This window comes from Mandrillus leucophaeus, unplaced genomic scaffold (genome assembly GCF_000951045.1).
Source record: "Mandrillus leucophaeus isolate KB7577 unplaced genomic scaffold, Mleu.le_1.0 Scaffold141, whole genome shotgun sequence".
NCBI lineage: Eukaryota > Metazoa > Chordata > Mammalia > Primates > Cercopithecidae > Mandrillus > Mandrillus leucophaeus.
In genome coordinates, this window is record NW_012101377.1 from 2,993,310 (window position 1) to 3,004,983 (window position 11,674).

The 11,674-nt window shown below is 43.6% G+C and overlaps 1 protein-coding gene across 2 annotated transcripts in view; it reads right to left on the reverse strand.

Annotated features, from left to right (window-relative positions):
• Nucleotides 1–715: 715 nt before the first annotated feature.
• RNF19B (ring finger protein 19B) overlaps nt 716–11,674 on the reverse strand; it is a 13,236-nt gene continuing 2,277 nt past the window's right edge. For both annotated transcript variants that reach the window (XM_011974083.1, XM_011974081.1), the window contains exons 3-8: nt 10,627–10,789; nt 9,738–9,852; nt 8,274–8,414; nt 6,527–6,734; nt 2,660–2,791; nt 716–1,537 (exon numbers count right to left, since the gene is read on the reverse strand). In XM_011974083.1, the coding sequence (XP_011829473.1) occupies nt 1,084–1,537; nt 2,660–2,791; nt 6,527–6,734; nt 8,274–8,414; nt 9,738–9,852; nt 10,627–10,789 (1,213 nt within the window). In that variant the 3' untranslated portion in view covers nt 716–1,083. The remainder of the gene's footprint in view (nt 1,538–2,659; nt 2,792–6,526; nt 6,735–8,273; nt 8,415–9,737; nt 9,853–10,626; nt 10,790–11,674) is intronic.

An 11,674-nucleotide genomic window follows, 5' to 3' on the forward strand; every position in this document is an offset into this window, starting at 1 on the left:
CCATGCAACATTCACTGAGAACTCTTTTTTTATGAGACAGGGTCTCCGTCACCCAGTCTGGAGTTGCAGGGATCTCAGCTCCCTGCAACCTCTGCCTCCCCAGGCTCAAGCAATTCTCCTGCCACAGCCTCCTGAGTAGCTGGGATTACAGGTGTGCACAATGACTGCCTGGCCAATTTTTGTACTTTTAGCAGAGGCGTGGTTTCACCATGTTGGCCAGGCAGGTCTCAAACACCTGACCTCAAATGATCCACCTGCCTTGGCCTCCCACAGTGCTCGGATTATAGGCGTGAGCCACCGTGCCTGGCCACTGAGAATTCTCTTAAGAGCTACCTGGGACTGCCACTCCTTCCCTCCTCTGAAGCATATGACTAATAGTGACTATAATGAAGAAAAGGGTAGATAAAGCTTTAAGAGTAAATTGCACAGTTGCCTCTAGAGGGCAAACAAGGTTAGTTTTAATCTACTGCTTCCCTGTTCAGCTGACTCAGCTAATAATTCTTCAGTCTGACTACAAATTCCAAAACAAACCTAGCTTTGCTTCCTGTCATGCTAGAAGTCAGGTTTATAGATGACTATTGTGGTTGGATTTGAATACAATCCTTCTTCCCTGGGATTAGAAAAATTCAGGTCTAGAGACTGTCAAAGATGGTGCTCTGTTACAATCAAACACTTGGCTCTGTGGGACTATCCAAGCCAAGGAAAATGAGTTAAGTTGAATTATGACAGAAATCTTTATTAAAATGTGTCTTTCAGTAATATGTTTAGCATTCAATATACACACATACATATGTACACTCTTTGACACACCTCACGGATTGCCGCCATCAGTTTAACCAATAAATTAAAACTAAAAAGAGGGAGGGGAGGGGAGGGGGACTAACGCCAAACTTTTCATGTTTTATCTGGTAAGAAATTGTGAATTTCTCAGAATTTCCCTGGGTGAAAACCTGTGACCAGAGAATCTTTGAAATAAAATACATAAATCCCTACCCCTTGCCAAAAAAAAAAAAAAAAAAAAAAAAAAAATCCAAAAGATGCAGTTACAAGTGTGCTTCTCAGAACAGGAGCATACATTCCACTTCATACTCTGGCTTCTCCACCTTCTGGCTTCAAGACAGTTTGTCCCTCGGCTAGGGCAGAGAGGTTCATATGGGCACTTGGGCTCGGTGCACCTTGGGCTCTGGGGGTCGAGGGGCAGGCTGCAGTATGGGAGCGGGGGGAGCCACACTCATCTGAAGTGATGTCTGGCACATCGTCTGACTGTGTATCAGAGCTCTCTAGGTCACTGCGGATGCTTTCAGGCTGGGCCAGGCTGATGTCCCAAGGTTTGCTGGCCAGGCAGTCTTTCTGTTCACAGCTTTGGTGTCTGCAGGGGGGATCCTCTTCACTGCCTCCGCCACCACTACCTTCTTCTTCATTCTCTGCCATCTGAGCATGAACATGGAGCGAGTCCTCCGTGCTGCTTCCACTCACCAGCTGATAGTGGCTTGGTTTGGCTTCAATGTCCACTTGGATTTCCATGTTGTTGCATTCTCTGTGGAGACAAAATCCACTTTGCTGAGTCATGCTAAACCTGTTGGTAAAAGCAGTTTGTGGGTTCAGGATTAGGAATTTCAAAAAGATAGGTAAAGAGTGAGCTAGAGCTCACTTTTAACAAAAATAACATTTTAATCTAACACTCAAATGAGATGGAGGCTGGATGTGGTGGCTCATGCCTATAACCCCAGTGCTTTGGGAGGTCGAGGTGGGAGGATCGCCTGAGTCCAGGAGTTTGAGACCAGCTGGGGCAACAAAGTCAGACCCTGTTTCTAAAATGAAAAAACATTAACTGGGCATGGAGGCACATCCTGTAGTCCCAGCTACTCGGGAGGCTGAGTGGGAAGATCACTTGAGCCCAGGAGTTCAAGGCTGCAGTGAGCTATGATTGTGCCACTACACTCCAGCGTGGTTGACAGAGCAAGCCCCTGTCTCTAAAAAAATAAAAATAAAAATAAATTACATGGAGAAGAGGAATTAGGTCCTTTTTGCTGATTTAACTATACATGCACACGTGTGCTCAGATGCACACACACATATATCTCAGTCAATCTCTTTTAACATATAGAAAGAGCTGCCAAAATTCAACTAAGGGTCAGAGCCCCACGCTAGCTTACTCAAAATAGAAAAGTAAAAGTTTTTTACTACCATGCCACAAGTAGAAGAAGCCAGAATACCTACCAGTGGGAGTACCACAATCACACCATCCCAGATACACTAGTTTCTCAAAATGAAAGAGAAAGAAGCTATGGGAACCCTATCAAGCAAAGGGCAAGCAGAAACCCTAGACTCGAAGACATCAATGAACCCCAATCTAGCTCTTTAAGTTCCATGTAATTATACACTGTTGCAATAGCCAAAAACGACAAAAAATAAAAAAAAAAGAATGAAAAAAATATATAAAAGGAAGAAAGAAATCTCTAAAAATCAAGTACTAACAAGAAGAATCAAGAGATGCCAAACACTCTAGTACCAAGAACTTGCTCAAATGAATTCACAGGTTACACTATATATCCCACGAAATGGTACACAGAACTCTAACATGAGGCATTGAACTTCTGAAGACCTAGTACCCAACCAAAAAATGCAACCTCTCCTGGACATCTGACTGTTCACATACCTGTCCTGTGGGTTGTAGGAACTGATTATGGAACCGGCCATAGCACGAGTGCTTGCGTTGTCACTAATTGCACCAAGACTGGCTGTGTCTTTGGGGAAAATTTCCTTTTGGACATCGGCTTGAACTTCTAACCTGTGTAAAGAGGGGACGTTCAAGTTAATATGAGACCTGAGTATTCCAAGACAGTCTGCTTCCTGGCACACATCTCTTCCATTACTCTCCTGCAAACTGTGGTTGTCTGATCTCCAATTGTCAAACAGCGCAAATAGATGCCCATACATTTTTTCTCTTAAATATCTATTGAAATCGTCCCCTCCTTTCTATCCCCACAGCTACTGCTTAACTTCAGATTTTCATCATCTCCTGCCTGGATGACTACAATTGGGCTCCCTCTCCAGTAGCCCTTAAGTCCAAGTCAAACAACCTCTAGAACAGTGCCAGTGTGAATAAAGAACCAATCACTCTAACAATTCTCTAACTCTTGGCTCCCTACTGCCAACAGGCATTTAAGATCTTCCTGATCTGCCAGGAAGCTCTCTGTCCAGTTCTATTACTCCCTATAGATCCAAAATCATAGTCACTCTGAATTTTTTCTTTCTTTAAATACCTATACATTTTATACTTCCGTGACTTTGCACACGCTATTCCGTCTCTCTAGACATTTCCTTTCTCTACCAGACAAACTTATACTCAGTCCTTAACAACAAAGGAAACATCACTTCCCCTTTCATCCCAGCAAACCATTCACTTCTTGTTAAGTACTCCCATAGCACCTGCCTACTTATTATTTTTTTTTAGAGGGAGTCTCACTCTGTCACCCAGGCTGGAGTGTAGTGGCACGACCTCGGCTCACTGCAACCTCTGCCTCCCAGGTTCAACCGATTCTCCTGCCTCAGCCTCCCAAGTAGCTGGGATTACAGGTTCCCACCACCACACCCAGCTAATTTTTGTATTTTTAGTAAAGATGGAGTTTTACCATGTTGGCCGGGCTGGTCTTGAACTCCTAACCTCAGGTGATCACCCACCTAAAAAAGGTGCTGGGATTACAGGCATGCGCAGGCCCTGCCTACTCATTATCATGCATCTCTCACTCCTCTGTTAACTCCACAAAAGGAGAAATCACAACTCATTCATACTTTACCTTCCCTGCCTTGCACGTAATAGCAAATCAAACATTTAACAATCAAATTACCGCCAGGGAATGAGACTGAAGGACATATAGGAGCCAACCTCTTCCCTCCTCTTGGAGCAGCAAACTTTCCCAGTAGTATCTCAGAGCCCATAACTATTTCCTTTCTTGGCTCCAACACCACTTTGTTGCACACTTAAGTATTTCCTCATAATGGGTTTCACAGTCAAACCCATCTGACTCATTCATTTCCTATAAAATAAAGGCTTTCACAGAACTAGAACAGCTGGACTGGCTAAGCTGCAGTTTCAGCAAGTCAGTCTCCAATTATGTCTGTCTGCTTATTTACAGGGGTGTTGGTTTTAAGAAAGCACAGCAGTGAATACGCCAGCATGTGGGGGCGGGATCCCCTGACAAGAGACAACCAGAGTCATGAGATGCACAGACGGGTCAGTAGCAGCCTGCAGCTGCACATTCAAGCAGCTTCCATCCTACTGCCTGAGCCTTTGCTCTGCTGCTCCAGCCTCAGGTGCCCTTCAAAAATGTGCCAAGGCCCAGGGAAATGAGGGAATGCATGGAAAGTGCATAGTGTCAGAGACCTGGGGTCTAGTTTCAGGTCTGCCACAGAATCACTCTGAGTTGGAAGAGTCTTTCAGAAAGGCCTCCTACTTACACGGTTCTCAGATGCTGGTTCATGCAACGGCTGTACTAGAATTACCTGGGGAACTTTTTCAAAACACAGATCACCCCCTAGGTGCCACTCCAGGAAATTCTAAGTTATAAATTCTGGGATGGGGCCCTGAAGTCTATTTTTAGGAGGCTCCCAGGTGACTGACAGGCACTCAGGTGTGAGATCCAGTCCACCTGCCATCTGTTGCTCGAATCCTTCTTATAGCCAAATGGCCATCTGGTCTCACTGTAAACATTTCCAGGGATAGGCAGCTCAGTATCTACTAAGGTAGCCTTTTTCCTCTTTGGGCTTTCAGGTTGCTTTTCCCTATATTCACTATACTGAACAAAAATTAGTTTCCCTTTAGCTTCTGTCAAGTCATAAATATACATGACTATAATCTACCTTTTGGTATGAGGCATAGAAGTCTAATCCTTTTCACAGTTGAAGGTCCTTCAGATAGCTGAAGGCAACCATCTCCCTCTTCCTATCCTGCTTTGTTCTACCTTTACCCCCACCAGGCCTTTCTTCTCCATTGCATTCAACTAACTGCTTCTCAGGCAACATGTTATGCTCCTCTGAAAATATATACTCTGGTCTGCCTAACTAGTGAAATAACCAAGCAAGTCACAACCTTTTTAGTTACAAAGCTTTACATATTTTCAACACAAGTACATAGAATTGATTTCCCTTACCTAGCAAATGGAAACAGAAAGGTAATAAGGATTGCAATATCAATAAACCAGCTGGGAGCAAGGTTCATGCCTATAATCCTAGCACTTTGGGAAACCGAGTTGGGAGGATGGCTTGAGGCCAGGAGTTCAAGACCAGCCTGGGCAACAGAGCAAGACCCCATCTCCACAAAAAATTTAAAACGTTAGCTGGGTGTGGTGTGTGCACTTGTAGTCCTAGCTACTCAGGAGGCTGAGGTGGTAGGATTGTTTGAGTCCAGAAGGTTGAGGCTGCAGTGAGCCATGATTGTGCCACTGCACTCCAGCCTGGATTACAGAGTGAGAAAAAAAACACAAAAAAATACCCCCAAAGCCCACTATCAATAAACCACGATGGGCTGGGCACACTGGCTCACGCTTGTAATCCAAGTACTTTGTGAGGCTGAGACAGGTGGATCACAAGGTCAGGAGCTTGAGACCAGCCTGGCCAACATGGTGAAACCCTGTCTCTACTAAAAATACAAAAATTAGCCGGGCATGGTGGTCCGTGCCTGTAGTCCCAGCCTCTCAGGAAGCTGAGGCAGGACAATCACTTGAACCCAGGAGGTGGAGGCTGCAGTGAGCCAAGATCGCGCCACTGCACTCCAGCGACAGAGCAAGACTCCGTCTCAAAAAATAAAATAAAATAAATAAGCCATGATACAGCATAAATGCTACTGAAAGTCAATGACAAGCCTAAAGGAGACCACAGCTTTAGGAATTCTATAAAAATGCCTACTCTCCCTTCCTGAAGCAGTCAACCTCGGGCAGTCAAGGGAGAATCCGAAGTCAGGATTATCCTTTATATAGAGGCAGCTATGGTGCAATGGAAAGAACATTGAACTTTGCATAACTGATGTAACCTTTTTTTCTAAGCTTGTTTCCTATTTGCAAAAGTAAAAAAAAAAGGCTGAGTGCGGTGGCTCACGCCTGTAATTCCAGTGCTTTGGGAGGCAGAGGCTGGTGGATCACAAGGTCAGGAGTTCAAGACCAGCCTGGCCAAGATAGTGAAACCCCGTCTCTACTAAAAATACAAAAAATTAGCTGGGCGTGGTGGCGGGCGCCTGTAATCCCAGCTACTCAGGAGGCTGAGGCAGGAGAATCGCTTGAACCCAGGAGGCAGAGCTTGAGGTGAGCTGAGATCGCGCCACGGCACTCCAGCCTGGGCGACAGAGCGAGACTCCGTCTCAAAAAAAAAAAAAAAAAAAAAAAAAAGTAAAAACAAAACAAAACAAAAACCATCAACAATGAAATCAAAATAAGATGATATATGGCACAAGCCTGGCACAGAGAAATGGCTCAATGCATTACTTCTTATAATTCTAACCATTTCTGTCAGAAATTATCTATTTGTTTACCTGCTGTATTTTCCCTTGCCACTGGAGAGAATGCCGCCACTTAGCGTGCCCCCTGAGAGGGCTGCAAAGCTGGCTGTTTCGCTGTAAGGACCTTGCATAACACTGAGTCCATCTGTAGGGCTTCCACTAGTGCTCAATACACTAGTCAGGCCTTCAATGCTGCTTTCCCCAATGCTGGGATTCTTGAGGGCTCTCCAGGCATCTGCCACTGGGGATAGAACCAGACATCTCAAATCAAGACAGCAGAGCATCCAAACAGTGGGCATTTTCCTGCAATGACTTTTCAGAGTACTAATGTATTCACTTAATGAACAGGTACTGTGTGCAGTCGCCACATATCGAGTGTTTTAACATATGTTCATATTTAATCCTCCAAATAACTAGGCATTAGTAGCCTCAATTTTAGGTGAGAAAACTAAAATTTAAAACTAAATGACTTGTCCAAGGCCATGGCAGTTACACGAAACTATAACTCTGATTCCAAGTCCACTATTCTTTCTACTACACTGTTGCTTCCATGTAACCAAATGTGAAGATTTAAAAAATATGTTTGGGTTATGTGCTGATTTTAATAGGAAGCTTCCAGTAGAAAGCTAGAAGAACCTTTGGAGATCTCTGTGCCCTACGTTAGTTACTACGGTAAGTAGAAACCACATTAAAGTAAAAGTCAGTCAAGCCTGTAATCCTAGCACTTTGGGAGGCCAAGATGGGCGGATCGCGAGGTCAGGAGATCAAGACCTGGCTAACACGGTGAAACCCTGTCTCTACTAAAAAATACAAAAACTAGCCGGGCGTGGTGGCGGGCGCCTGCAGTCCCAGCTACTCGGGAGGCTGAGGCAGGAGAATGGTGTAAACCCGGGAGGCGGAGCTTGCAGTGAGCTGAGATCTGGCCACTGCACTCCAGCCTGGGCGACAGAGCGAGACTCTGTCTCAAAAAAATAAATAAATAAATAAATAAAGTAAAAGTCAGAAGACTTGCTCTAGTCTCAGCTCTGTGAAGCTCTTAACAGATAGTGAGACAAAAGCTTAAAAAAATTCCCATTTAGGCCAGGTGTGGTGGCTCACGCCTGTAATCCAGCACTTTGGGAGGCCAATGTGGGCGGATCATGGGGTCAGGAGATTGAGACCATCCTGGCTTAACACGGTGAAACCCCAAACCCTGTCTCTACTAAAAAAAAAAAATTGGACAGGCATGGTGGCACGTGCCTGTAGTCCCAGCGACTTGGGAGGCTAGGGCAGGAGAATTGCTTGAACCTGGGAGGCGGAGGTTGCAGTGAACAGAGATCGTGTCATCGTACTCCAGCCTGGGTGACAGAGACTCTGTCTCCAAAAAAAAAAAAAAAAAAAAAAAGAGAAATTTCCATTTAAATGGGGATAATAGTCCCATCCTCCCTAGTCAGAGAGCTGTTTGTTGTAAAAAGCAAGTGAGATAATTGTGTAAAATACTCTGAAAATTATCAAATACTGTGCAGATATAGAGACATTATTATAATCACTACTACTACCAGCATACTTGGAGTTACTTGGAATCCTACTAGTTTGTACCTGCCACACAGAGGCAAGTACCAGGGGAATTAACCTAGTAACTTTGGAACAAAGAAATGAAAAGCTAAAAATACTTTACCCCCTACAAAGCTCATTATCCAAAGTAATCCAATGACAATCTCCCTGTAAAATGTGCTGAATTTTACTGATTTTTATCTTGTATATCATAAATTCAAATGACAATAAACATCCTGCTTTTTACCTGTGATTGGACCATCATCTTCATCAAATTCAATTTTCACTCCTTTTCCGTTGGCTGTGCTAACTCCACAGCCACCTCCACGACAAAGAGAAATGGGCACAACCCCATAGACATATGCCAGCATAATGGGGACACCAATACCTGGGGGAAGAGAAGGAAACATGTCAGCTGGCTATTAGGTTGCAAGTGCCCTGAATTCTTCTTCCCAGTCCAGGCACGGACAAACTACTTTATAAAGAAAAAAAAGACAGAAAATGGCTATCCCAAAAAGGTTGCCTGGTGTAACAGAATGATGATCAGGCTAGAAATCAGAAAGGTTTGGATTACATTCTTGGCTCCATTTACTAGCTGTATAACCTTGGACCTATCTTCCAGGGTTGTCAATAATCAAATGAGAATGTTATGTACTGTGCCTTGCACAGTAAATATATGTTGCTTTCATTTTCCCCTCTTCTAATCACTGCTGAAATGCTAACCCAATCAAGAATCAAATATTAAATAAGTGACTACTGCTTGGAGTTTAGGATCTCCTCAGGATGTTAATTCCAAAATCTTACTGCTGTGTGAGGTAGAATGATTTACCTGTTAAGAGCACAGGATCTGAAGGCAGATTAACTTGATTCATGTCCCAGCTAAGTGACCTTGGGAAAGTTACTGTACCTTTCTTTTTTTTTTTTTGAGACAGAGGCTCGCTCTGTCGCCCAGGCTGGAGTGCAGTGGCGCGATCTCAGCTCACTGCAAGCTCTGCGTCCTGGGTTCACGCCATTCTCCCGCCTCAGCCTCCCGAGTAGCTGGGACTACAGGCGCCCACCACCACAGCCAGCTAATTTTTTGTATTTTTAGTAGAGACAGGGTTTCACCGTGTTAGCCAGGATGGTCTCGATCTCCTGACCTCGTGATATGCCCACCTCAGCCTCCCAAAGCACTGGGATTACAGGCGTGAGCCACTGCACCCAGCCAATTACTGCACCTTTCTATTAAAATTGTGCTTCCTTTTGTGAGGATTAAATAAATTAATATATGCAAAATTCTCAGAACCACTCCTGGCACACAAAGAGCCACATTAAATGTTACACTACTACTATTCTAAAACAAACTCTTATGCCTCCCAAAGTAATGTGAAGCATTAAACAAATCAAAAGTAATTTTGTTTTGTGGATTTCATGGCAAGTAGAGAAGGAAGATGAAAGGTGAAAACTAGGGCTTAAAATAAGTTTATTCAACCTTTTCTATGTGCCAAACGCAGTTCTAGGCATTAATTTAAGAACAAAAGATCGCACAATCTGATAATTTGGTGTGGCTGAAAAACTTAAAAATAATCATAATCATGGTGCCTAATAGAATTAACTATCAAGGTGGGTTGGCATAAAATGTAGGAGTCTTCGAGAAACATCTGGCCATCTGGCTAAACTACTATGGTCAGAAAGCTGAGAGAGAAGAGATGTGTGGTCCTGACCAGCTTACCAACACTAACTGCAGCAATAACTGGGGATGCAATGACAGACAAAGTCACTCCTCCAGTGATAGCCAAATTCCTCTTGTGTTTGGAGGTTTTCCTTCCCTCATACCTGCTGTGAATCTAAGAACAAAAAAAGAAAATCCAGGTCAGCAGGTTAGGACATCAATCTTTTGCCAGAGAAAAAAAGGACAGGTGACTGTTCATTTGTAAGTTATCTATATATTAAAACATATCCTCTACCCCAAATAGGCATCTTTCTCAAATTTTAACCTAACTCAGACCTAGAAGATATAAAACAATACAGACAAAGTTAAACCAAAAAGAGACAAAATAACTCAGGGGAATGAAGTAAGCATTTTACCTTCTTCTTCTTCTTTTTTGTTTTTGGAGTCTGTCACACAGGCTGGAGTGCAGTGGTGCCATCTTGGCTCACTGCAACCTCTACCTCCCTGGGTTCAAGCAATCCTCCCACCTCAGCCTCCCTAGTAGCTGGGACTATAGCCACATGCCACCATATCTAGCTAATTTTTCTATTTTTGGGGGCAGAGATGGGTTTGCATGTTGCCCAGGCTGGTCTCAAACACCTGGGCTCAACCGATCTACCTGTCTTGGCCTCCCAAAGTGCTAGGCCATGTATTACAAATGTGAGCCACCATGCCCAGCCCAGCATTCTACCTTTAAGTCACTGAGACAAGCCAGGCTCAGGATGTTAATCAGAACTTTCAGATCTCATGGGGGTTTATGAAAATCAATTTAAGAAAGGAAGGTTATTTTTATCTAAGAACCAGCTGGTTTTCAGGCAGCTCTGAAACACAGCTCCTTCCCATTTCCCTCAAACCTTTACCAACGAACCTAAAGTTGAAACAAGCACAGAAACCAGCATGTCTTTCTTACCTTCCTTCCAACATAAACAGGAATGCCAATGACCATAGCAGGAATGGCAATGCCAGCAATGAGAGAAATCCCCACTGGAGCACCAATCAACGTGCCCAGCTGCCAAAGAATTTTCTTCTTACGGCTCCATGGCTTCTTGCCCCAGAATGTACAGCCAGAGGGGCTGCAAGGGAAACAGACTGAAGTTAATGTCAACATTACAAATGCAGCTATTGTTATCAAAGGGCCTGATAACAGCAACAGACTTCTTTTCAATAAGAGTGATTAACAGAAAAGTTTACGGGAAATGAATATATTACACAAGGGAGAGCAAAGGACAAGGCCAGACTATTAGAGCTCTGGGCTCTTTAACTTTTTTGGTTGTTGTTGTAAAGACAGGCTTCCAGATTTGAAACTCCTTTTCCATTCTTCTCTGCTGAATTCTGTCTTCCCTAACCCACCAAAACTGATCTAGCTTCCATGACTGACAATACTTGGGATGCTGCATAGCCTTATGAACTTGACACCCCATCCAGACACACTGCACCCTTCAGCTAATGAACACTCTGATTTGTGTAGTTTTCTTGGCACATGTCCTACCACACCTAATAGATACTGCAAACCATGTTCCTGGGAGAGGATATAAAAAGACCTCATCATAACCTTTGTATCAGTTTGGTATTCTGAGGTTTGGCTACTTTTACATTCAGCCCTTCTGTGCCCAATCATTTTTGCCCATTCTCTTTGTGCTATCTTCTCTATTAGAAGGGATAAGCAATTTTGAAAATAGGGATCATGTCTTATTCACCTGTATGTCCCCAATGACTAGTACACAGTAAGTACTCAAATGTCTGAAAAACTGGAAATGACGGTGTTGTGTTTCATTTACATGATGAATGTTTGTAAATATTAACACATTTTTTTCTGTAAATATCAGCAAACATTTTGCTTGTAAATATTAACTCCTCCACAACAATATTTTAATATTCACTCAATGAGGCTGGGCACTGTGGCTCACGCTTGTAATCCCAGCACTTTTGGAGGCCGAGGCGGGCGGACCACCTGAGGT